The sequence below is a fragment of the Cheilinus undulatus genome, linkage group 7 (assembly GCF_018320785.1).
Source record: "Cheilinus undulatus linkage group 7, ASM1832078v1, whole genome shotgun sequence".
Classification (NCBI taxonomy): domain Eukaryota; kingdom Metazoa; phylum Chordata; class Actinopteri; order Labriformes; family Labridae; genus Cheilinus; species Cheilinus undulatus.
This window is the reverse complement of record NC_054871.1, coordinates 3,648,704-3,674,267: the sequence shown is the minus strand read 5'-3', so window position 1 is coordinate 3,674,267 and position 25,564 is coordinate 3,648,704. Positions and strand designations below refer to the sequence as shown.

The window sequence follows — 25,564 nt, the reverse complement described above, 5'->3', positions numbered from 1 at the left end:
GGGAGGGGAGAGAGAGGAGAGGGAGAGAAAGAGGAAAGAGGAGAGGGAAGGGAGGAAGGATGGGAGGAGAAGGAGAAAAGAGGAGAGGGAAGGGAGGAAGGATGGGAGGAGTGGAAGAGAAGGAGAAAAGAGGAGAGGGAAGAGAGGAAGGATGGGAGGAGTGGAAGAGAAGTAGAAAAGAGGAGAGGGAAGAGAGAATCGAGGAAGGATGGAAGGAGATGGAGAGAAGGAGAAAAGAGAAGAGGGAAGGGAGGAAGGATGGAAGAAGAAGGAGAAAAGAGGAGAGGGAAGGGAGGAAGGATGGGAGGAGTGGAAGAGAAGGAGAAAAGAGGAGAGGGAAGGGAGGAAGGACGGGAGGGCAGGCAAGGGAGGGATAAAAAGAGAAGAGGGAAGGGAGGAAGGATGGGAGGAGAGGGAGAGAAGGAGAGAAAGAGGAGAGGGGAGGGAGGAAGGATGGGAGGAGTGGGAGAGAAGGTGAGAAAGAGGACAGGAGTAGAGGGAAGGGAGGAAGGATGGAAGCGGAGGCAAGAGGGAAAGATGGGATGGGAGGCGAGGTAAAGGAGGGATAAAAAAAGAAGAGGGATGGGAGGAAGGATGGGAGGAGAAGGAGAGAAAGAGGAGAGGAAAGGGAGGAAGTATGGGAGGACATGGAGAGGAGAGGGAGAGAAGGAGAAAAGTGGAGAGGAGGAGAGGGAAGGGAGGAAGGAGGGGAGGACAGGCAACAGGGAAAGATGGGATGGGAGGCGAGGTAAGGGAGGGATAAAAAGAGAAGAGGGATGGAAGGAAGGATGGAAGGAGAGGGAGAGAAGGAGAGAAAGGGAGGAAGGATGAGAGGAAAAGAGAAAAGGGGGGGTACGAAGGAAAGATTGGAAGGAGATGGAAGTTAAGGAGAGGAGGAGGGGAAAGGGAGAAGGTTGGAAGAGGAGGGAAGGGAGAAAGATGAGGAAGGTAAAGATGGGAGGATGAGAGGATGAAGGAGAAAAGAGGATCTGTCCCATCCAGTGTTAGTTTACAGCCTTCCTCCTGAGCTCAGAGATTTCTCTGGTCTCTCTGAATCTGTAGTTGATATTTCAGACTGTAGTCGGTGCAGTCAGCTGTCATTAAACTGTTGGAGTATTTGACCAGCAGTGGATGACTGATCCTCTGAGGTGTGCTCCTCTCCAATCATGGTACTATCACCTGTTACAGACTAACCTGCTCACCTGTGGAATGTTCCAGGTGTTCTGAGCATTTTAAAGTTTAGACCGTGGTAAAGTTGTGACTGCACAGGGAAACAGAGATCAGTGCTGCTGCCTCACAGCTGAAGGTAAGAACCCTTTAACTCTAAAACTCTTAACCTCTGAGTTTGGTTTCATGCAAATATGCAATTTAATCACCTAAAAAAAGGTTTTTTCTTTCCTGAAGATTTTTGACTTTTTGCACAAAAATTAACATATTGCCTTCATTTTTCATCCTCCATCTGAACCTACAGAAGCAGAAAACCTGATCATGAAGTCATTTTCAGTGGATTTGTGGATAAATTGTGGCAAATAGTCTATTATCTGCTTTTATTTTGAAGGGCATGTCTTCACTTATCTTCCATGGCATGTTTGATTCCATCCTGGGACTGCTACTTTTATTTCAAACACAGTTAAAAAAAAAAAAGATTAACCCTAGGGCACAGATGAGCTCAGAGTTAGGTCATTCCCTGTGAAAATGGGCAGCCTGGGTTTAAGTATGGCCCTGTGTCCATCCTCCTCTATGAATAAAAGCATGAGAAAATAAATCAAGAAAAAAAAGTGAAGAAATCAGGGTTATGATCTGTCCTCTAGGACAGAGATTCTCAACCTTTTCAGCCCGTGACCCCCAAAATAAAGGTGCCAGACCGGGGACTCCAGCGGCACCTGAAGGTGGTTAAACAGCCATGGACATTCAAGAATAGTCATGTGGACCTAAGCCGTCCATAAGGGGGGATAAAGGGAAAGGATTCTGGGACCCAGCCATACTGGGGGCCCATGGAGACCAGCAAAATCATGGTCCATCATGAAGTTAAGCTGTGAAAACCATATTTTATATTTCACCTATATAGTAAACACTCTAATCAAAGAAACACATATCTCTATTCATTTTTGAAGTAAATAGCCTTAAAATGAAAATAACTTTTGTTAAAAACATATTAAAAATGGGTGAAAAAATGCTTAAATTAGTTAATAATGGCAAAAAATGTTAGAAAAGGTATTGAAATTGTATTTTTAAGGAACATAAATGGGTTAGAAGTGGCAAACAATAACCAAAAGTGGATTAAATTGACAAAAACAGGCACAAAAAGTGGTAAAAGGGGATTAAAACATGGCTTAAATGGCTTTAACAGGCAAAAAATTGGGGGAAATTAGATGGACTGGGATGAAAAATTGTAATAAACCGGCAAAAATGGGATAACTGTGGTTAAAATGGGCAAAAAGTGGTTGATATTGGCAGTAATGAGACAATAATAGGCAGAAAGTGGCAAGAATTCGCTCAGAAGTGACAAAAACAGGCAGAAAAAGGTGGTGGAAAGGGTATAAAATTGACACAACTTGATTTAAAGTGGCAAAAATGTGCTAAAATTGGTGTTAGAAAGTAATGAAAAGGGGTTCAAATTTGGTAAATTTGGTTTTAAGTGGCAACAGTGTAATTTAAAAAAACATTCTTTGTTTTTTAAGGCATCTAGAGACCCCCTCTCAGTGTCTTGTGACCCCCAATGGGGTCCCAACCCCAAGGTTGAGAACCACTGCTCTAGGAGGGGATGATGGAACATCAGCCTGGACCAGTTCAGGACCACTGGTATGATGTGAAACAGTAAAGACCATATTGTTAAATCCAGTTGTGCTTCTGGTCAGAGTCCAGCAGGGGGCAGCAGAGTCACACTGCAGCACTAACACAGTGACGAGAACATTCTGTAATAGTTCAGAGGTTACCCATCACGCCTGTCACCTTTTATTTTTAGGTAAGCCCTGTTTGAAATTCCTCAGACCTGATCAATCGGTAAAAAGAGTTTTATTTTAGTATGAAGCTTTCTTTTCATTCTGAATGACTTTACCACATTTGAATCATGGCATCAGGGGGTTCACGTTTGAGGTTTATTTTCCAGTCTGACACCTGGACGTTTGACTGCAGCCTCATTCCTGATGTTTCTGTGTGAATATCGATCAGTAAATCATAGTTTTGGACATCTGGTTTCCTTTTGACCTGCAGCAATGATTCTGTATTATAAATGGGCCTGTGTAATAAAAAGGTCACAGCAATGCAGACTGAACGACTGAGAAAAAGGATGGATCCAGTCCCATCTTAGAATCAATTCTTATTTGAAGTCTAAAAGACAACTATTTTAATTTGGTGATTTATTCTCATTGTTGCAGATGAGAAAATGGATCAGCAAGTGCAAAAACAGAAAAAAACAATATGGCTGAAATGTTTCACAATAAAACACTGCAGCCATCTTTTCAAGGGAAACTTTTATTTTGAAAGAATCATTTAAAGTAGTGTTCAGTACACAAATTTCTGTGAAAAAAAATCTGTGCATGTGAGTGAGAGTGTTTGGGGTGTAAAACCTGATTAATCACATTAATAATAAAATAAAAATAAACTTGAGCGTCTGATAAAAACTCTGCAGAACAAAATGTCTTCATGTCTCTGATGCAGAAAATAAAGGCTGGACATAAAAGAAGTGATGTTAGGAAAATAAAGTCAGCAAAAACAGGAAATAATCTGTAATAATGAAAAATAAAAACATTTAGAGAGAAGAGTTCAAATGGACTAATAAATAAAAAAGTACTGTTTTAAACTGGAGCTGTGACTTTATTTCAATAACATCACAACCTTTACCTCCAATATTCATCTTTGAGAAACAATTTTACTTCTAAAACCTCTAGTCCAATAAAAACCCCTCAGGGTTTGGTCTCTGAACCTTTCTAACAGTCAGTTTGTTTACATGCAGTCAAACTGTCAGAGCTTAAAGATTCAGTGTTTCTGACTGCATGTAAACCCACTGACTGCTTCTGCATTTTAGCCCTTTAAAGGTTCACACAGATTCTTGATATAACAATTATTTTATTCTGATTTTTCCTTTAAAATAAAGGTTTGAATTCAAAGCTAAAAAAAAAGTATGAACTTTGAGTTCTGCTGGTCGCTGATAAAAGTTGTGGAGGAGCTCGTACCAAAAGTTTAGACTTTAATAAATTCAGATGTGAATTTAAGAATGGAGAAAAACTGATTAAAATAAATAAATAAGTTAGAGATTGAACTGCTGTTTTATTTTTTAGGGTAGAAATGAAAACGGACGGTTAATCTTCATGCTTCAGGGTCAAAATCTTTTTTTGTTTTTAAATCACAAAAGGATTTTTATTTACTCAAAATTTAGCGGGATGCTTTCCATCGCCAAAATAGAAAGCACTTCTGTAAGAACCATCCAATCAGAGAGCTGCAAACTCTGTTGCCAGGCAGATAACAGCTGGCTGAGGTCACAAGCATCTTTTTGGAAGTTATATGATAAATTAACACATTTGATTCTTTCTCAGATTAAAAAATAATAATAATCCAGCATCCGAGGCTCATGGGTAATGTAGTATTTCTATCAAACATGTTTCACACAGCGAATATAAAAAGTACTATTCTCAACAAAGAACAAGTAAGAGTGTAGAAGTTCATCTAGAAGTGATTTTCCTTCACTACAGTTGGACCTGAGGTCTGTGCTCATAATAAACCCATCAAACTGCTTTCAATAAAACAGCAGAAGAAGAACGTGTGGTCCCAAACATCTTCTCATGCTAAAAACATTACAGCTGTGTCTGAAACCACATTCAAAATGTGACTGAGTAAGCAGGACAGACTGAATACAGAGGATGCTGTTTTCCTGTATGCTTGAATCTCTGGATGTTTACGAGACGGACCAGAAACCCTTGGGTATGAAACAGGAGCACAGCGGTCTACTAAACCAGCCGAAGATAAAGAACAGCTCCAAGAAAAGTAGCAGAAAAATAAGAGTAACCATACTCTGATAAATCTCAACTTCACACACTGAAGTCACACTAACCTGTCACTAGCTTAGCCGTTCGTTCATTCATTCTGCTCTATGTGGTTTGTGCCTCTATTAGCTATAATACGGTAGTTGAGCTCTTAGGCTGTGGGGATTCTCTTCTACCTGTCACTTTCTGGAGAGTTTTCAGTGAAATCAGCACTTTAAAAGGCTTTGATTACTTCACAGTTTACTACCTTAACTGCTCAGATGGACACATAATGATCGACCGAGTTTGATGTTTAGGCTGTGTGTCCATAGCTTCTTGGTGCATTTCCAGAGCACCACCGCTTATTGTTGCTACGTTAAAAAATATGAATCCTGCTTTCCTTAGCAGAATCTGTAAAGTTGTTTTAAAACAACTCTGTTTCCGTAATATTTCAAGGTAATCTCACACAAAAGACATGCAGACAATGTGAAAGAATCCTGACGTAGGCAGCAGCTGCAGACCTGAAAACCACCCTCAGAAAATAGCTGATAAAAGGCGGGTCAGATTGTTTACCTCCTGTTAATGTCAGAAGTCCCGCCCCTTCTAGATATTGATTGGCATGTGAAGGAGAAGTGACATTAACCGATAAGTGAGGGGGAAAAAAATCAGACTTCTGACTTGATATCAAAGAAAGAATTCAGGCTGAATTTCATTTTTTGAGATAATTTTTTTTTAATTCTTGGAAAAAAAGTCTGAATTCTTAATTTTTCTTAGTATTCCTAGTTTGATCTTTAACCTCGGAATACAGACTTGTTTTACCAAGAATTTCAGACTTGTCTTTTGTCCAAGACCTTTGACTTTTTCCTCCAACGTCTCATGATGTTGTCAGAATTAGAAAAAAAAAGTCGGATCTAAAGTGTTTTAGTGGCCCTAATTCTTATCCACAGAGCTGCATCCTAAGCATTAGCTTGGAATGGAGTATAATGTCTGAGCGTATAGTAGTAGGGTTTAGTAGTGGTAGATTGTATGTGGTTTCAGACACAGCCTTTGTCTCATCCTGCTGGATCAGAAACTATAAAAACTGACTGTAAAAACCACAAACTGAAGTCTCTGTTTTCTCAGAGGTCAAACTTTAGTAAAGTTTAACCGTCTGTTCTGATGATTTAAAATCCAATCACTCTGATATGGTTCATGATTATGTCAGCATCTTATAAAGCTCTAACTGTTCAGTTTTATATGTTACAGAAGTATTTAACCAGCTGTGAAACCATCACTGATTCTACTAAATCACATGATAAAGAGCTCACATTAACATCCTGTCTTTATGACAGAGCATGCTCCTGTCTGACCCTAATACAGATAACAAAACCCAGACATCTGTGTTCTTCAATAAAAGCCTTAATTGTACATATGAGCTGAAAGCTAACTTCTTGTTTACATGATCAGAAACACAGAGTGACATTAAAACCACAATAAAACTGGGCGTAAAGCTGAGAAGAGAGGAAGAGCTGGCACCACTATGGTTAGCATCTGATGCTAATGTAAGCTAACATGATCTAACATTACATTCTGTTTTTGGAGCTCAGTCTGCCCTAAACATTCTGTGTCACATGACTCCTGTTTCAAAAGTTAACACACAGCTCATGCTAACATGCTAACAGCTAACACCTGTTAGAGCTGAGGTCCTGATCCAGCAGACAGGAAGTGACACGTAGTAACCATGCTGTGATGTCACACAGGGACTTCCTGTGGACCAACATTGAGGGATGTGCAGAGAAGAACTGAGCATGCTCACTAAAAGGACTCTACCAAAGGGGGTGGGCTTTCACAGATCCATCCGTTCATCTGGTTTGGATGTCACCATGGCAACAAAGAAAGTCTTCTCTCTGTCTCCTCTGTCTTTGGTCCACCTGTGTGGAGGGGACAGGTGAGGTTCAAAACTCCACCTTGCAGGCAGGGAAGGTCTCCTCCTGCATGGCCACGGTGCTGTTACTGCCCAGCACGGTGATCGACAGCTCCCTCTGCCTATCGTGAGTCTCCTGGTACCAATCGTGCATCGCCAGCGAGTCAAACGTGGGGATCAGCGTCACCTGATGGGGGTAAGAGAACAGACCAATCAGAGAGCAGATCATGAGAGGAGGAGACAAACAAACATGGCAGAGTGATGTCACAGACCTGGAGCTCAGGCCAGCTGCTCTTCCCCTCCAGCAGAGCGTCTAGGATGCTCCTCATCGCCGCCTCCTTCACTGGTTCATCCCCACTCACAATGTAATGAGAGGAACGGAGACGTCTGAAGAACTCCAGGTCAACGGAGGAGGAGGCGGGGCCAGACGGCAGGTACGCCAGGTCTACGTAGACCGCTGAACCTGCAGCACTGGAAGCTTTGGATCCTGCAGAGAGATTAAGAGCGGGGAAGTGTGCTCTGTTAGATTAGTAGAGCAATAAAGCATCAAAACCACAACAAAGACAAAGAACACGCTATGTTAAATGAGACCCGATTTAAGTCATGGTTCTGGATCACTTTCAGATAAGTCCACATTTAGACATTTTTTGTTTTGATCTTGATGATTAAGGCCTACAGTTCATTCACCTTATCTAAACAGTACAATATTGTTGAAAAGACCAGCAAATGTTTTACTGAACCTTTTTCTCTCATGCTCTCACTCTGGTTCAGTACACACCTGAGGATGAAGGTTTTGGAGTGGCGATCCTAGATCCACCAAGCGAGTTTCTAGTCGAGGGCTTTGTTTCGAGGCTGGCGGCCATCCTCAGAGACCCCGTGGTCATGCCCATCTTGGACTTGGCGCTCTGAGCCGCTGTACTTCCTGTGGTTGTCTTCTGCATCATGGCCGTTGTTTTCTTGGTCTTTGAACTCTTCAGGGTCTTAGTTGAGCCTTCAGCCTCCACGTCCGCCATGCAGGTCCCAGGCTGGGGGGGTAAGGGGGGCAGATCCTTCACAGGGGCTGGGGGTGGGTCATGTGAGGATACAAGCCCTGTCCTATAAATGTGAGGACCAGGATGATCTGGCAGGTGAAGGCCGCTGGAGTCATCATCAGAGTCCATATCTGCAGTTATAGAAGGACAGTCCTCGGTCCCTGGGGGGACGTCAGAGTCCGTGGTGGTCGTGAGGGAGTCGCTGACGGATGTAGGCGGGGTCTCCTGGCTGTACACTGAGGGGCAATCACTGCTGCTTTGGTCCTGGGAGCGGTTGTTGTCATGGGAGGGGTCTGGAGAGGTGTGAGGATGGAGGTGCTGCTGGTGGCTCTCTGGAGTCTTTGGATGCTGGAACTCACAGGGGGAGACCAAACAAAGATCCACGTCATGAGGAACACCGGTAACCAGCTCTGACAACGTGTGGATGTGTTCCTCTGATCCGTCAGGGTTTGACCTCAGAGCAAGCGCTATGGTACAGTCCGAGTCACTGATGTGTCCATTGGAGTAGACCCCTTTAGGTGAGCCCACATGGTCCAAAGACACCGATAAGGACTCGTCCACCTCAGTGGACTGAGGAGAACCCATCTCAGCTGGAATGGACGTCACGGTGGACGAAGAGTTCTCTTTAAAAGGGCTCAGCATCAGAAGACCTGACTGCTTGTCCTGGGAGGATGTGGAAGTTTCAAGACCTTCCCTCAGAGATCCGAAGTCTGACGTCCTACAGGATCCTCCTTGGTTACAGTCTGGACCAGATCCTGTGTTCTCTCCTGAACCCTGATGTTCGTCTTCTGAGGACGGTCCTGCACACTGAAAGGAGGAATCTGCAGAAGACACCAGCTCCACAGTCTTCTCCTCTGAGCTCATGGTGTCCTCCCGTCCATTTTTCAGGGAGCATACGGTTGGAGAGAGGTTGAGGTTTGCAGAGACCTGGTCCATGTCAGCGCTGCGAAACTTCTCTGGACTCTCCATATTTGGAGAGTGGTTCCCATTGACCTTTCCTCCATCATTCATGACTGCAGAGAGCTGACCGTTGTTCCCATTGTGATCCTCCAATCGGAGTGTTTTAAGTTCAGCAGTTAGGTCCTCAGGTGTGGACACCTTCGAGGCGTCCTTATGGACTTCCTGCTCTTTTGAACCTGGCTTACCTTTGGTCCCTTTACCTCCTGTGTCTTTCTTTGACAGAGTCCCATCTTTCTTTAGAGTCCCACTCTGACCTGAGGCTCTCTTTTGTTCTGTACTTCCTGTTGACGCTGTGCTTGTTGTTTTCTTCATATCTTTAATGGCTGGTTTGGCTGGTTTCTTCTCCTCTGCTTTGACATCCTTCTTGCTGTCTTTTTTTGGCTCAGGTTTGAGATCTTTCTTTGGTTTCATACTTACAGTTTCCTTCTTTGCTACTTCTCTTTTCTTCTCCACACTCTCTTCTTTCTTCACAGCAGTGACAGGAACCTTCTCATCCTTCTTTTTCACTTCCTTTTTCTCTTCTTTTGGCACTTCTTTCTTTGGAGCAAGCTTTTCTGCAGGTTTCTGTAGCTTTGATTTGGTATCCGTGTCTTTGACTTTGGGCTTTTCCTCCCCATCCTTCTTCTCTTTTGGGACCGTCTCGGCTGCTGCCTTTGGCTTCACTTTCACCTCCTGTTTTTTGACGTCCACCCGTCCGGTCTTGTCTCTCTGTAAGGCACTGCTGGCTCGTATCTCCTTGGACTGGGACTTAAGGCTTTCACGGCTCTCTGCTCGTTTTGGTTGTTTCTCATTTTTGACTGTTTCCAGGTCCTTCAAAGACATCGCTGGATATTTGAGGAAATCCAGGTGTTTCAGTTTTTCAAGTCCATCTAGTATTTTGCTCTGCGGGGTGCATCCTGGGAAAAGTACTCTGATGATCTTCTCTTGAGGACTGGAAGGATGCCATACCAGCAGAGCACAAATGGAGACGAGGCAGGGCAGAGGAAGATCAGACCCCTTAGTATTTGATCCATTGTTTGGCCAAGTCTGCATCAAAGCGTCAAGGTTTTTGCTGCCATTGACCGGGTTCAAGGTGTACAGCTCCAGACGACCCACGCCCATCTTCTGGAACAGGATCACTGGTTCTAGAGTTGGACCATTGGACCGGCTCAGGGGTTCAGCTTTGATTTCTAGTCTTTGTAAGAGCTGCAGTGTGAAAACGACCTGGTCACAGCTCCTCAGCTCACTTGGGTCTACCTGAATAGACTTCAACCTATCAGGAGCGTTAAGAAAGACCACACCGATCTCAGGTGAGATCAAGTTCTTCATCCATTCCTCTTCAGTCTGAGATCCAGCAGACTCCTCCTTCTGCTCCGCCACCTTCCTCATCAACAAACTGTTTACCCCGGGCAGATTGTCCACACCGATGTGGGTCAGCAACACCGAGTCGATCCTGTCCAGGTGTCGAACCAGTTTCCAGAAACAGGAGCGAGGGTCCGAGCCGCCGTTCACCAACACGTTAAAACCATTGACAGCGAAGAAAGCAGAGTCGCCCCGCCCACCAGGGAAGATGTAGCAGCACGGCCGAGACAGCTTCAGGAAGCCCACGGTGCTTGGGGGCTCCAGGAGCTCGAAGGGTGACTCCGGCTCCAACGACTCGGAGAGGTACTCTGTGAACTCTTGCAGACCCTCCATCTCTGGGAGGACGGGGGGCGGGTTGATCCGGATGTTTATCAAGCCCTGTTTCTCCAACTGGGAGTCCTTCCAAAGCCCGACATCTGGACAGCTGAGTGTCAGGTTTGCTTTCAACGCTGGGTCTGTGGAGCTCAACAGCTCCACCACCTGCAACAGAGAGGAACTGCATTAGAGAGTGGAAGAATTTTGTTGTTTGCCATTCATGTAAGAACTGCTTGTTTAAGTATTCCAATAAGTTTCCACTGGGACTGGTACTTTGCGTAACATGAGACCCCCCTGCAGGGTCCTCTGCTAAAATACTTTAAAACGTATTTTTTCTTGAATTAAGCGATATTTATCCATGTCATATGTTAGTAAGAATCTCTTAAACCAATATTAGGCATTTCTGTGACGATTTTGATTTGTTTTTAGGGATTTAGATGTGCAGGTTCCCCACGCGCCTTTTTAGATCCACCATCAGTTTAGCCTTTCTAAAGAGGCACTCACACAAGGCCATCAGTAGTGTGCCTGGGCCCTTTTCGGCCTAAAGACCAGTACGTTTGGCAAGTGTGAGTGCATTTGTTCCTTGCTTGGGTGCGGCACGGAAGATGGGGGGGGCCTATGCATGGCACGGATGCATATGAAGGAGCACAAGCGCGGCATGTGACGTAACATGAAGTAACAACAAGAGGACCCGCTTCAGAGCCCAGAGAGCTCACCAGGTCGCAGCTGCATACTCAACAGACTGCCCTAAAGAGAGACAGAGACAGCAGGATTTTTTCTAGGGAGATAGAGGGAGAACTATTTTTGTCTCATTATATTTCAACAAGTTACAAAGACTTTATAAGAGCTGAAGATTTAACCAGCCCTGTCCACATTTCTGACCAGCTCCTTGCAAAGTCAGGCTTTAATGACTGTGAGAGGTTTTTTGGTTTGTGAAATAAGACTTCTTCCCTTGATTGAGTCACAGGATAACAAACACCTCTCATCCTCCATGCATAAAGGAGAGTGCCAAATACGTGGACAAGTGTGTGCCGGGGTTTATCTCATGGCTGATTTAGCCTCTCTTATTATAAAACTATAATGTCAAACTATCATCCACTGAATTCATTTACCTATGATTCTATTTCAAGTCATCAAGAAGTGAAATTGCTTCCAGCTCTTATCAGATGGTTAAAATTGCTCCCATTGTGGTTAAAAACTCTTTTAACTGAACATTTAATCCTGCTCTGAACACAGGCTGTCCTGTGACATGAGAGCTTGTCTGGTGCATCAGGCATCCAGAATTACGCAGAGAGATGGCATAGTTCATAGCATAAAGGAATGCCAGAGGGATTCAGATAGTACACGGACATGCAGAGGAATGACTGTAGGGGCTTCAAAAGTCGGAGTTTCATTCAGCAGGAGTGCTTGGAACTCTGATCAGGCTCCAGATTATATGCTGTAGAGAGCAATAACTCTCTGCTATGAACCTCTCTCTTTTCACTGGGCTCTGTATTGTTAACATAGCCTACTAATCCCAGGTCAGCTGAAATAACCCCGATGTCAGATCAGATATCGTATAAATCTGTTGCTATTTTACAGCCTAAAAACAATACTTAATGCATACTGAGTCATCAACACGTTTAAGTTCATCAACGGTGGATGCTTTGTGTGATGACGTTGGTGCGTGGCATATCCGTGCCCAGGCCTGGATGCGTTGAGCAGTGTGAGTGTGGGCCAAAGGGGAGACATGGGAGGGGGTCAAATGTGCTTCAGCACTTTTAGAATACGGCACGGTATGGATGGTCTAGTGTGAGTGCGCCCTAAGTCTTTAAAGGACAGAAAAGGTCCAACCCTCCTTGAGCTAAAGGATGGATCAGACTGAAGAAACATGGACTATCTGAGATTAAACAGCTCCCAGAGTTTACGATCAAACAAACCTCGTCAGTCTACTCCATCCTCTCTCATTTCATGGATTTATAATAAAGTGGAACAGAATGACAGCTGGGAAACGTCTGACTCCAGATCAGTCCATGTAATCAGATTTAATAGTGACTGTCTGTTATAACAGGTTCAATATCAGAGTGTGGAGTCTGACCTCGTCATCAGACAGGATGTGGAGCAGGTCTCTGATGGAGAAACTTCCTTTCTGTAACACCACGTCTCCGCTCTCCTCCACGCACTGACCCACCACCACCAGCAGTTTATGACGGGATGGATCACAGAGCAGACGCCGCACCTGAATGCAGCACAAACACATCATCAGCAAACTTTGGCTGTTAAAACGTTTGGTTCCATGTTTAGCTGGTAAATATAATATTATTTTAAAACACCTGGAATAAAAAAGCATCAGTTTAAAGAACTCAGACATCAACCACTCCATCTGACGGATCGACGGTCCAGGTCAGGTCAACACTCAGACCGTATCAGGATAATGTGGAACAGGATGCATATAAACTGAATTACATTCAGACCCATGATGTTATCTAGCTGAATAATCTGCATCAGTTCCAGATTAAACTGTTAAACATAAAGATCCTGATTTATGATGTGGATTTATTTTGATCTTAAATGATTAGGAGCCCAAAAACGGCTGATTCAGCTGTTTCTCTGCATTTCATCAAACAGTACGGTTCAGTAGTCTGACGAGACTTAGTACAGTAAACTCTGATATTCATCACAATTCTGCAGCAAACGTCCATCCAGCTTCGCTTGTAATGAGGGGAATTTCAGCTTTTTTTAGACATCTCAGCTCAGTTATAAGAGCTATTCTATCAGCTACCAGTCTGCTCTTTACTTTGACTCCAGTTTGGCTTTTTCATGCCTGACAAACAATTGAAAGAATGAACCTGTCTGTCAGACTGGAGCGGGCTGTTAGAAAGTTTTTCACCTCTTTCCTGGCTGGGTTTAATTTGGGTGGGGCAAATATGTGGACTGGCCACGCCAATGGCTCACAGTAGGGAATGACCCCGCCCCTCTAACACTACAATCTAAAATTACAGAGCAGTTCATCTCAGTACAGTCTGTTGTTAGCTGATGTCACTGCCTTTATTGAAAGTTAACAGTCAGTTAAAGGCTGTTTTCCAAAAAATGTGGGTATGACTGCATTGATTTCCCAGTCTCCAGCACATATGAATCTCCATATCATGCCAGTTCATTCCCAGTTTTTGACTGCAGAAATGTAGAAATAATTGGGTAGCATACTGAAATGATCAGTACTAGACTTAATGGTGGAAATGCAGCTTTAACATCGCTCTCTCTCACCTCAGAGCAAACGAAGTCGTGAGCTGGATTCACAATGACATGGGTGTCCAACACGTCCCCACGGTGCTGCAGAGTCCTCTGACCTACAGGGGGTGACACAGGCTTATCAGTCAATCAACACATCTGTTATAAATCAACATCAATCAATTGGGGCTGCATGACATTGGACATTTACCAATATCCATCATGCAGATATCAACAAATTCATTTAGCTGACATCAATACTGATATATTGATAAATGCAGCTCAGACCTAAAATTCCAGTCCATAAAACCCACTTTAAGGTTTAAGGAATGAGCATAAACTCAGAGGAAAACTTCAGCTGATGCTGTCAAAAGATCAACATGCTTATTGGTGCATGATGTCCGGTGTTTCCAGCTGATACTTCAGTGGATATCTGCTGATAAGCGCTAACTTTTTGAGCTGATATCTGCAGACAACATGTCAATAAATCCGTGCATCTTACAACCAATCCAGCCTTTCCTCACACAGACACAATGAAAGAGGGAGCATTCCCTACCTTCTTGAAACTAGCTCATCTTTTAAACTCTCAGCTTTGGCATGTTTTAGTCTTATCTGTTGACCATAATGCACTGCTCTAAATCAAACTAAGCTCCAGTGGGGGCACAGGTGGCCTAGTGGTTTAAAACGCGCCCCATGTGCTTGGTCGGCCTGGTTTCAAGTCTGGCCTATGGCGCTCTCCCGCATGTCTCTCCTCAGCACTCTCGTCCCTGTTTCCGATTCCATCTTCTGTCCTCCTCTATCGATGGAGGCATAAAAGCCCAAAAAAAATCTTAGCATTGATTTTAAAGGCCCATAAAACCTTTACATTCTAACAGCGTAATTAATTCTTACACACATTTTAAGTACCACACATTTATTTTGTTGCATTCTACTGCAGCACTGCTGTATAATCATAACATTCCTAATTTCAGATTTCTTCTCAATGCCTTTATACTGCATGTGTTTCTGCACCTTTTCAGTCCGTCACCCTTCCTGGGATTGTTTACAAGCAGCATTCTTAGGCTTAAGGGGTAGTTTTGTGTGCAGTTTGGGTATTTTAACAGGATTAAATCTGTGACTAATGGTGAATGCAGTGAAGATCTGGCCTAATTTTTGGAACAGAGTCCCCTATTGACAGACACATAACCTCATAATGAAAGAGGCTGTCCTGATCAGACCAACTCCAGCAGCTCATACTCATGATATTTATGTGAAATATTTAATCTGGGATGTCAGGCTACAATCACTGCATCCGAGCAGACTCCTCTTTAACCGGCAGCAGGTGGCCTAATGGTTAAAGGCACTCCCCACGCAGGCGGCCCAGGTTCGAATCTGGCCTGAGGCCTTCTCCCCGACTCTTGACCCTGTTTCCGACTCTATCCACTGTCCTCCTCTATCTAATAAAGGCACAAAAATGCCCAAATATAAATCTTAAAAAAAAAGACTCCTCTTTAACGGTTTACCTTCACAGTCTGGATTACTGATGGGATTTTAAGCTCTTTCCAGTGATCCAGATCATTCAGTTCGGCTCAGCAAGAAGAGCCAGCTCTTTCGGCTCCCAAACGGCTCTTCATTCAGGTATCAGTTCTGTTCATTTAACCTGCCAGATTTAGCAATTTCCTGACATATGACTGATATTTGTGCTGGTATTTAGTCCACCCCTGAAATCACCTTGCAGGTCAAATGAAATCTGCTCACTGGCTGGGCTGTATGACACCTGATACCATCAAGCTTGTACCCCTAATGTGAGATGTGCCTGTGGAAGTGTATGTAGAAAAGATCATTCCTGCTAATCAATCTCATAACACACAAACAACATACATGAAAACAATAAAAGTAATATTTATAATTACATGAAACAGCTCAAACAGGATCCGGCTCTTCTTGTTCACATAAAAGAGCCGGCTCTTTGAACCTGCTCGTCTACAAACAACCCATCACTAGTCTGGATCAGACATGAGGGAGAGCTGGTCTAGGACCAATAAGAGGCCCTCAGGCCAGATCAGGCACCCAAGGTCATTTTGAGTGGCCCTTTAGAGATTCAGTTTGTAGAATGTCTGCACTTAAATATCAATTTCAAACATGTCCATTTCTATACTGCAGTGTTTTCAAACTTATTTTGCCCAAGGCACACCTGAGGTCGAACCAACATCTCAAGGCTCAACACTGCAAAACGGTTTCTTTAAAGTTTTTGGAACCTTTGGAACAAGGTGGGTACCATTTCTTTAATGTGGTGATGGCATTTAATTGTATTAAGCCCAAAATAACTGACGGTGAGCTATTTTTTCTCAAATGTCAAACTTACCTCGTTTTGTGTTGTAAAATAACATCATAGATGCCTGCGCAGTGATCAGAAACCGGGATACTGGTTTCATCTTACAGTCAAAAACCCTTGTGTGAGTGTGTGCATATGGGACTGTGTTTATGATTGACTCTTATTTCCTTTATAATCCATAGCAAGTTCCTTTATCTGTGGTTCAGTTCATGTTAGAGTCTAGGCCTGGGTGTTGCCGCCTGAATATCATATCATGGTAATGCAAAATTAAGAGAGTTAATGCATTTAAATGCTTATTCAGATGCTACAGCCCCCTTAAGTCATGTCTGAGCAGAAGATCAGAAAACAGGTTTCTAAGTCTGTGTTCACGTCTGTCTCACTGAACCTGTAGTTTTACATTTCATTCCTCTTTTGCTGAGATTTATCAAGCTCCTACTGAAAATGTCACATCTCCTAACGTGGGCCTTCACAATAAAAGCCAGTAAAACATCTCTGATTTAGGTGTGCTACATGCAGGCATTAAATTGATTGGATACGACAGATAAACATCTGCTGCTGATAGTGGTTTATACTCTGACGGGTAGATGCCTGTCAGCAGGGCCAATACTAGCCGGTACTGCATTTGAACTGGGGCTTCTGAGTGGAAATATTCAAATGTTTAGGGAGTCATTTTGGAGACTAAAAAGGAAAAATTCATATTTCAAGCTCTAACAAGAGGAAATGTGCCACATTAAAACACAAAGACAGCTTTCAGCAGCTCAGCTCATGTTGATTTTAACACAAATCACACCTCAGACAAGGCCGACAGCCAATCACAGTTTAGGATTTTGGCTTTGCACCAATCAGATCTAAAGGAGGTCCAAGCACCCCGCCTCCCCCACAGTTTGAGAAGAGCTGCTCTATATGAGCATGTCTGAAGAGGTTAAAAACATCCAACATCTCTCAGTAAAGCGGACTCCTCTTAAATAAACCTTTGAGCAAACATGAGGAAATGCAAGAGATGATCTGTAAGTTTGGTCTGTGTTTAACACAAATATCTTCCATAGTCTGTGCCTATTTCTGCAGGCGGTCGATCAGCTGATTGTGTTGAGACAAACGACAGTCTGTGCCTCTCACTAGTTAACACAAAAACACACAGATTAACACACACAGGAAACACACTTTGGTGTCAGCATGGTGTCACATGATCATCACATCCTCCTGCAGCCACGTAACCCTGACGACCCTGAGCCAAAGCTTCTGATCACACAACCCTGACCAACACCTGAGACCATTCATGTCCACCTGAGGGGGGTGTCTGTGCTCACCTGGGACATCCTCTGACAGGAAGGCCGAGTGTCTAGAGACGAAGAGCTTCAGCTGCTGATCCAGGACAGAAACCTGCAGGTCAACAGGCCAGCATCGCACACCTGCAAACACAAACAAGCACAGAAACATATTACTGCATGATAGTGACCACGCCTGAACATCATTCATCAGCTCCCACGATCCAGGCTGGAAAAAGGGGGACAGGTTCTGGGACCCAGCCTCACGGGGGTTGGCAAAATCAAGGATACACTGCAAGGTTAGACAATCCTTACCAGTGCATAAAAGCACACATATCAATGCTTCATAACGTTGTTATTTTACATAAAGACTGCTATCATAATGCATTAACTCACAGTTGTACTAACTCAGGGGTCAACCTCAGTCACAGCAGGGGCCGGATTCTGAATTTAGGTCTAACCTGAGAACCAAACAGGGTCAACATTTAACCATAAACTGCCAACCTCATTTTTGACAAAACAAAATTGTAAAAAAAACAAATCTGTTCAAAGGCTCAAAATCTAAGACAAAAATTCATACTTGATAGTTTAAAAGGTCAAAATACAAAATAAAAAGTCAAATGTATTAGAAATAAAACCAGAAAAATCTAAATTGTGAGTTTAACAGGTCAAAATGTGAGATAATATTGAAAATATTGACTTTAAAAGCTCAAAATTTGGGATTTAAAAAGTTAGGAGCTGAAAAGGTCAAAATGTAAGTTAAATTTCAAATCTTGAGCTTAAAAGGTCAAAAAAATTAAATCAAATTTTAAATCTAGAGTTGAAAAGGTCCAAAAATGAGATACAAGTAGAAATAACGTGTTTTAAAGGTCAAAATATGGAATAAAATATGAAATTAGTTAAATAAGTCGAAATATGAGTTTAAATTTTAAAAATGTGAGTCTAAAACAGGGGTGTTAAACTCAATCACAGCAGGGGACAGATTCTGGATTCAGGTCTAGCCTGAGGGCCTAACAGGGTCACCTTTTTAACCGTAACCTGTCAACCTTGTTTCACCAGTAATAGTAATTAAAAAAAAAAAAACAAAGAAAAAAACAGAAAACTTAGCACCAATGATAAATGATTTTGAGGTTAAAAAAGGTAAAAAGATAAGTTTCAAGGCTCATAATCTTAGAAAAGTAAATTTATTAGTTCAACAAGGTCAAAACATGAAATTGAAATTAAAAAATTGTTTTTTTTAAAAGGTAAATATATTAAAAAGAACGTCAAAATCCTAAATTTAAAAGGTCAAAATATCAAATAAAATTTCTAATCATGAAATTAAAAGTCTAGATATTATTTCTTTTTTTTTTTAATTGTGAGTCTAAAAGGTCAAACTAAGGGATTAAGAAATCAAAGAAAGGAGTCAAAAATATAAGATAAAATACAAAATAATTGGATAAAAATGTCAAAACATGACTTAAAATTTCAGATTATGAATCTTAAAGCTCAAAATATTACATAAGTCAAAATTATGAGTAGAAATGCTCAAAGTACAAAATATAAAGCCAAAATACTAAGTTAGAGTCCTTCTTGTAAGATGGAAAATTTAAAATGTGAAATTAAAACATATATAAATGTATTTTCCCACATTCCTGACTTTAATCTAAATATTTTGACTCCCTTTTCAGATCTTATGACTCAACAAGGATATATTAAATCATCAAGAATAAGTTTACATTTTTATACTTGAGGAAATCTGCAGACCTCAGACTGATGGACCAGTTATAACAGAAATATCGTATGATCTTGCGGGCCGGATTTAACTGTTCCAGCCATATTTGGCCCCCAGGCCTCAAGTTTGACACCCCTGGTCTAAAAGGTTAAAATTTAGGATTTAAAGTCAACGTTAGGAGTTGAAAGGGTGAAAACATGAGACATAATTCAAAATATTTGACTTTAAAAAGTCAAATATGAGATCAATTTTAAAATCATGAGTCTCAGATAAGATAAGATATTCCTTTATTAGTCCCGCAAGAGGAAATTCCAAATTTACAGCAGCAAGAGTGGCGTAAACAAAGCATGCAAGAGAATAAAAAGAGCATTCAATTAGTACAATGAATAAATACAAAATAGGAAATATAGAAATATAACTTACAAATCAAAAAAAGATATAAATACTATTTACAGCTGTTATGTACATGTTGAATATTGAAAGGTCAAATATGAGTTTAACTGTTAAAATGTGAGTCTAAAAGGTCAAAATCTGGGATTTAAAGTTAGGAGATGAAAGGGTGGAAACATGAGATAAAATTCAATTTTTTTATTTTAAAAGGTCAAAAATGGGATCAAATTTAAAATCATGAGTTTAAAAGGTCAAATATGAGTTTAAATGTTAAAATGTGAGTCTAAAAGGTCAAAATCTGGGATCTAAAGTCAAAGTTGGGAGTTGAAAAGGTCAAGAGAGTTTTGATTGGGATAAAATCCAAATCATACGTTTAAGTTGTTAATGTGAGATGTAAAATTGAAAATCTGACATGAAATCACAAATTTATTTATTTTCCAGATCCTGACGTTTTAACTTATTTTGACTCTAAAAGGTTTATGACTTAAGGATATTTTCAATCATCACAGTTAAGTTTATATTCTTATACTGGGGGAAATCTGCAGCCAGTGATAACCACACCACGGGCCGTATTTTGCCCCCAGGCCTTGAGTTTGACCCCTCTGCATTAGCTGCTCCTGAAAGCTGCTGTTCTGTTGCTGTACCTCATTGTGATCATTCTCTGAAATGTTATGAGCTCAGCTCTTCAAGCTCAGGCCCCTCACCTGGGACAGTTGCTTCCCCATCAACACTGAAGCCCCATAAGGCATTTCTAGGACAAAAAGACCAAGGTCTTAGTTCTGGTTTAGAGTCAAGGACTCTTTAGTAGTAATGGAACTCCATATTGTGTATTTACAAATAAAGGAAACCAACCTTTTGGTTTTCAAGGATGAACTCATCCTAACGAGGGAAAAAACTGTTAAATGTCCTTACTGGTTTGTGCTGCTAGCACTCCCTACAGATCTGTGTATCTATGAGGTTTAGTCCATAGATTTTGTTGCATTTACTCATTTTTAGTTTGTTCTAATAACTTTCCTCAGTTTTTAGTCTTCTATTGAAGTGTTTTTATACTCTAAGGTTCTCTCAAACATTCCTGTGATTGTTGCTGCTGCCTCATTTCCAGTAAAGGATAAATACAGTATCACTCTATGCTTACACTCTTCCCTCCTCTGCAGCTGTTTCCTGCAGTCTCTCCTCCATCCGTCCTGTGTCTGTAGGACAGCCGCCATTCTGAATGACAGTGATGGTAGAGATATGACTGAGTCTGTAGTAGAGTCATCAGTGTTAGGGCTCTTTCTCTGTATCCTCTGACGCTCTGATATCACAACAAACAGCTCGTCCATCTTCTCTGTGGCTCGGTATTCCTACATGTTGAGTGCAGTGAAGCTGCTGCTGATTAGAATGAATGAAGGTGAATTAGCCACAAGCTAAGAGGTTCGCGATGCCTCTTTAACAGCTTTTCTCCCTCATGTTGTCATAAACATGCTTTAAATGGATATAATCATTTTTTCTTTAAATACATCTAGTCTGGTTAGACTGAAATGACACTTACAAGGGAGTCATGATGTGCTCATAGATGAGCCTGTTTGTTTCCATCAGGTGGTCCTGTTTGACTGAGAATGGTTTGGTATGATTTGGTACGCTGAACACCAAAATACTTTATGTTTCCACAGACACTTGTGCCCTAAGAAATATTGCAACTTCTGCGATTTGAAAATTGCAGCAGGCCATATTGCGATTCAATCTAATTTCCGATTGATTGCGCAGCTCTAGTAACTTCTGCTGTGGTCTAAGTTAGGGGTCTGAGTCTGGCACAGAGCATGCTCCAAACACCATGTCTGAATCTCAATCTCCTCCCTAAACCCTAAACCCTGAGCCCTTATGGACTTGACTGAGTGCATGAGGCTGCAAGGGCTCGAAGTGGTGTTTTTTGTTGGCAGTCGGCATCTTGCAGAGCTAAAAACAATCGTGCCTCACCTATAGACCTACTTTCTCAGTGGATGAAGGCTGGTTATACAATATACTTAAAGGAAAAATATGTATTTTTTGTGACGTCAAGCAGGAGCGGGAGCACGCCTCAAAGTCTATGAGCGTGGACTTTAATACTGGGACCTGGTCTATTCCGGCCTGACTGAGGTGAACACATGCAAGAGCAAATCAACCTCCACATCCTCAGTCAGAGTTCAAGACATTCAAATTAGCACAATATCGGTACAATGTCGGTTTATCTCAATAATTACACTTTGTATCTGCATGTAAATGCACTGATTGTGTGATTTTGAGCATGTGTGCATGTGATCAGTCACAGCAGGAACATTGTGAACAGTTTGTTCAGGCCTGTAGACCCTGAGGGACAGACTGAACCGTCTTCTTCAACGTCTGATCCCTGCAGTCTGGATCCTTCTATGTATTCATTCTTCAGCTGAAATCATCCATCACTAAACAAAATGATCTATAAGAACTGTGATTATAATGGAGGTCGAGTGCTCTCAGCTGTTCCTGTGTTCAGCTCAGTCTCATGTCTGCTCCAACGGGGGTCAGATTCATTTATGATAAACTTCAGCCTTCTGTTATTCTGATTCTGCTGTTTTAGTGTTTTATAAAGTCTGATCTCAGACTGAAACCTCCTGAATACGAGTGAGATTAATGAATTAAATCCGCTCCTTCATTATGCCTGCTGTAATTAACACTCACTGGCTATCATAAAGCAGCAGATTATTCTAATCAGCTGAAATACCAGCGAGGTAACGGTTTATTCAAGCGTCTGATTGTTCACACGATAATCAAACCACCAACAAGAAAACAAACAACCAGGGAGGAGGATTTTCAAAATAAAAGCCTCTCCAGAAAGAATGCATTAAATACTGAACTTCTGGTAGTGTTGATCAGTGATAAAATGATAAATCTAAACCAAAGCATAAAATCTAAGGTAAAAGTTAAAATCAGGAGTACTTTAATGTTTGTATTGTTATCTGTGGTAGTAGGGCTTGTCAAAAATACCTGAATTATACCTGAAATCCAACCGTACTGATGAAAACAGAACAAACATAGAGCCTATGCACAATTTTTCATGGGTTCATTCAAGCTGTAGTATATGTCACTGGCTCCCAATCCATGGTCCGGGACCCCATGGGGGGCACCAAAAGTCTCAGAAGGGGTCCAAGGCTTTTGTTTGTTCTGAGATTGCCAAAATAGCTTAGACAAACATGCAAAAGCCTGTTTTCTGAGGGATTTATCAATGAAATAATCCAGATTGATTTTTTTACATGAATGTGTTCATTTTGAGTGTGTTTTCGAGACACAAAAAAGGTCGAGAGGAACTGCCATGAGCCATTAAAATCACAGACTGTAATATATTAAAACATACAGTTTTATATTTTCTATATGACTGATTTGGTCTGATATTTTTATCAAATAAAGCCATTTAACCATGGAGAGTGAATATATTACTTGAAATAAAGCCAGACATTTGACACCCTATCCTGGGTAAAATCTTGTTTTTAATTACAAGAATTGCAGGTAATCTCCTGCAGACTGTCTCACTTGCAAATAAATGGCATTTGCATGAGAGGGTGAAGGTGGAGAGGAGCTTCCTCACTCCTCCAGCTTCAACCTCTGGTCCAAATGTTGCCAACATATCCGTGCAACTGGGCAGTATTCAAGGATTCTCTCCCCTCCTATACACCATGTATATGTTCTACTTGATGCTTTTAATGAGTAAAAGGAAAGTCACAGTATTGTTTAAAAAACTGATATAAAAAGAACAACCTGGTCACCAGAGTCCCCTTCTGAATTTAGCTGCAATGTACAGTAGGGATGGGTAATTAATATTCTAATAACCTGAATTAATATTCTAATAGTAATATTCTTTAACCTGAAATGTGTCAAAATACCAGTTTTAACTTCTGCAGCAGAGATGTTATGCTCCACATGACATGCAATCATTCAAGTGTCATTTTTACAATAGTTTACAGAAAAAATGTAACATGAAGGGTTCCTTTTAAAATTATCCAGCCATAGTTAAATCTACCAGATATTGTGTGGGTTATAAAATAGAGTGATTTACGGCTTGTTTGCTGAGAAATACACAAGATAAAGAGCTTAGAAGATAATTGCTGTTGCAACTATTAGGGCTGAACAATTTACGAAAATAATCTAATTTTCCCCCAATAAAGCGTTTGCGATTTAATATGCGATTATTTTTAGGTTACTCATTTTACGGACTGTTCCGCAAACACAAGCAATACACCATTCCAAGGTAGGATTTTTGTAAACTATTCTAAATGTATACATAATGTGTAGAGCATTAAATCTCCGCTGCAAAAAAATTGCATCAAACTTGTATTTTGACACCTTTCAGGTCTAAGAAATATTGCAATGTCTGCAATTTGAAAATTGCAGACCATATTGCGATTTAATCTCATTTGCGATTAATTGCCCCGCCCTAGAAATTATAATTTTCCTAAATTGTTCAGCCCTAATTTTGTCTACCTTGGTGAGTATATTAAGAGCATGGTTTGGTGCAGTTTAGACGTAGCTTGTTGTAGTTTGTCTAAATATAAACTAATATTTTTTTTCTGAAAACATTCCAAATGTTTCTGTAAAGAAGTTCAAGAGAAACCCTGAAGGATCAGTAACATTTTGACCAAAAGCACCATCAACGATGTCTGAATTGTGTTATAAGGTTGGTAACGTTTGGAGGAGGAGGTGTTGTCGATGCTTTTGCACAATTTAAATGATGTCAAAGTGTTTTCTATCATTTCTGCTGGGTTCATTCCTCTTCTGCACACATTACTTGTCAAGTTTTCATAGGTTTTGGTACTTTTCTTATACAGATGATTAGTAAAGTCAGGGAGATTGCATGACTTCAGCCACACTGTCTAAAAACTGAACTACTGCACATTTTTCTAACCTCAGTGAGAGTATAAACAGCGAATTATTGAGGAGGGTGTGTTAACCACGGTGTGAAAATCTGATTTACCGAAAATAGCCAACAAACAGCTGAATTAATCCACTTAAACTGAGCTCAAACACACGCCATGTTTCCTCTGAAAACTTCTCGGATAAAAGTCTGAAGTTTGCCCGCTGTGAGGGGCAGGATGTCCGGACTGTCTGCTGTGATATCACCGCTAAATTTAACCAGAAACACCGAAACAGCTGCTCATCTGCTGCACAAGGTGGAGCGCTCTGACTCAAACTGTTACCCGTTAAAATGAGGTCACCCAGGGTTTAAGACAATTATCACAAAGAACATAAAAGTTTTGAATAAATGAACCATTGAGCCATATATTTTAGTACTGAAAGACTGCAGCCTGTGTGTCTGATAAGGGTCTATAAAAGAGGAAACTGAAGAGGAAGCTAAGCCAGCTAGCTACAGTCCACGTTACTGGTTAGCTATATTTATCTGTTTAATCCGTCAAGTGATAAAAGTCAAAAGTTTTATCGGTTTATCGTCAACAGAAGACTGGAAACAGCCCTCGGAGAGTTAATTAATGTTATAGTGTTTAATCCCTGCTGCTAGATGCCGAAAAGAGTGGAGTTATTATTTTGGATAACAAATTTAAACACAACGTAAATAGGGAGTTTTATTGTGAAGGCCCCGCTCTACTGAGTTCGTGTATCTCCGTGTTGGTTCGGGTGTTCCCGTGCTCGGTTCGTGTGTCTCCGGAGCCGGTTAACTTTACTTATTTTGAAATAAACGCAGTTTTTTAAAACTCACCTGTGTCTACCTGACGCAGCAGCCGCTCCAGCAGGCCAGCGGGCCGCAGCGCACCCACCACCACCAGCACCGAGTGATCGACTGGGGAAGAACCGGGACCGCCGCCCCGCTCCGCCGCTGCTGCTGCCGCCATCATGGTTCGGACAGTCTTCTGGTGACGTCACCCGGACACAAAGACAAGGCCCGCCCTGCAACTGTCAGAGGCGGGAAATTTTGTTGACGGATGTACGACGCGACCAATTAAAGTGAGGAATGGAAAAGCAAGGAGGAAGCCAGGGCCAATAAGAGGAGAGGGGGCGTTCAAATGCTATTCAGGAAAATTCAGAGTCAACATTACACACAACATTAACTGTGAGGCTGCTTTAACAGTTCTTTCTTTCTTGCTTTCATCTTATTTAATCTCTGACCATAACTTGAGTTACGGTAATTTAGCTAGAGCTAAAACGTGAACTTCATAAAAGGGTT

General features: G+C 41.6%; 1 protein-coding gene across 1 annotated transcript; it reads right to left on the bottom strand.

Annotated features, from left to right (window-relative positions):
• Positions 1–3,471: 3,471 nt before the first annotated feature.
• On the bottom strand, positions 3,472–25,238 carry map1sa (microtubule-associated protein 1Sa). The gene is made up of 7 exons (XM_041791122.1): positions 25,100–25,238; positions 17,340–17,441; positions 13,755–13,837; positions 12,589–12,729; positions 7,643–10,676; positions 7,137–7,351; positions 3,472–7,051 (listed from the first exon to the last, which is right to left on the bottom strand). Exons 1-7 carry the CDS (start codon positions 25,233–25,235, stop codon positions 6,896–6,898), a joined length of 3,867 nt encoding a protein of 1,288 aa, XP_041647056.1. The 5' UTR covers positions 25,236–25,238; the 3' UTR covers positions 3,472–6,895.
• Positions 25,239–25,564: the final 326 nt, after the last annotated feature.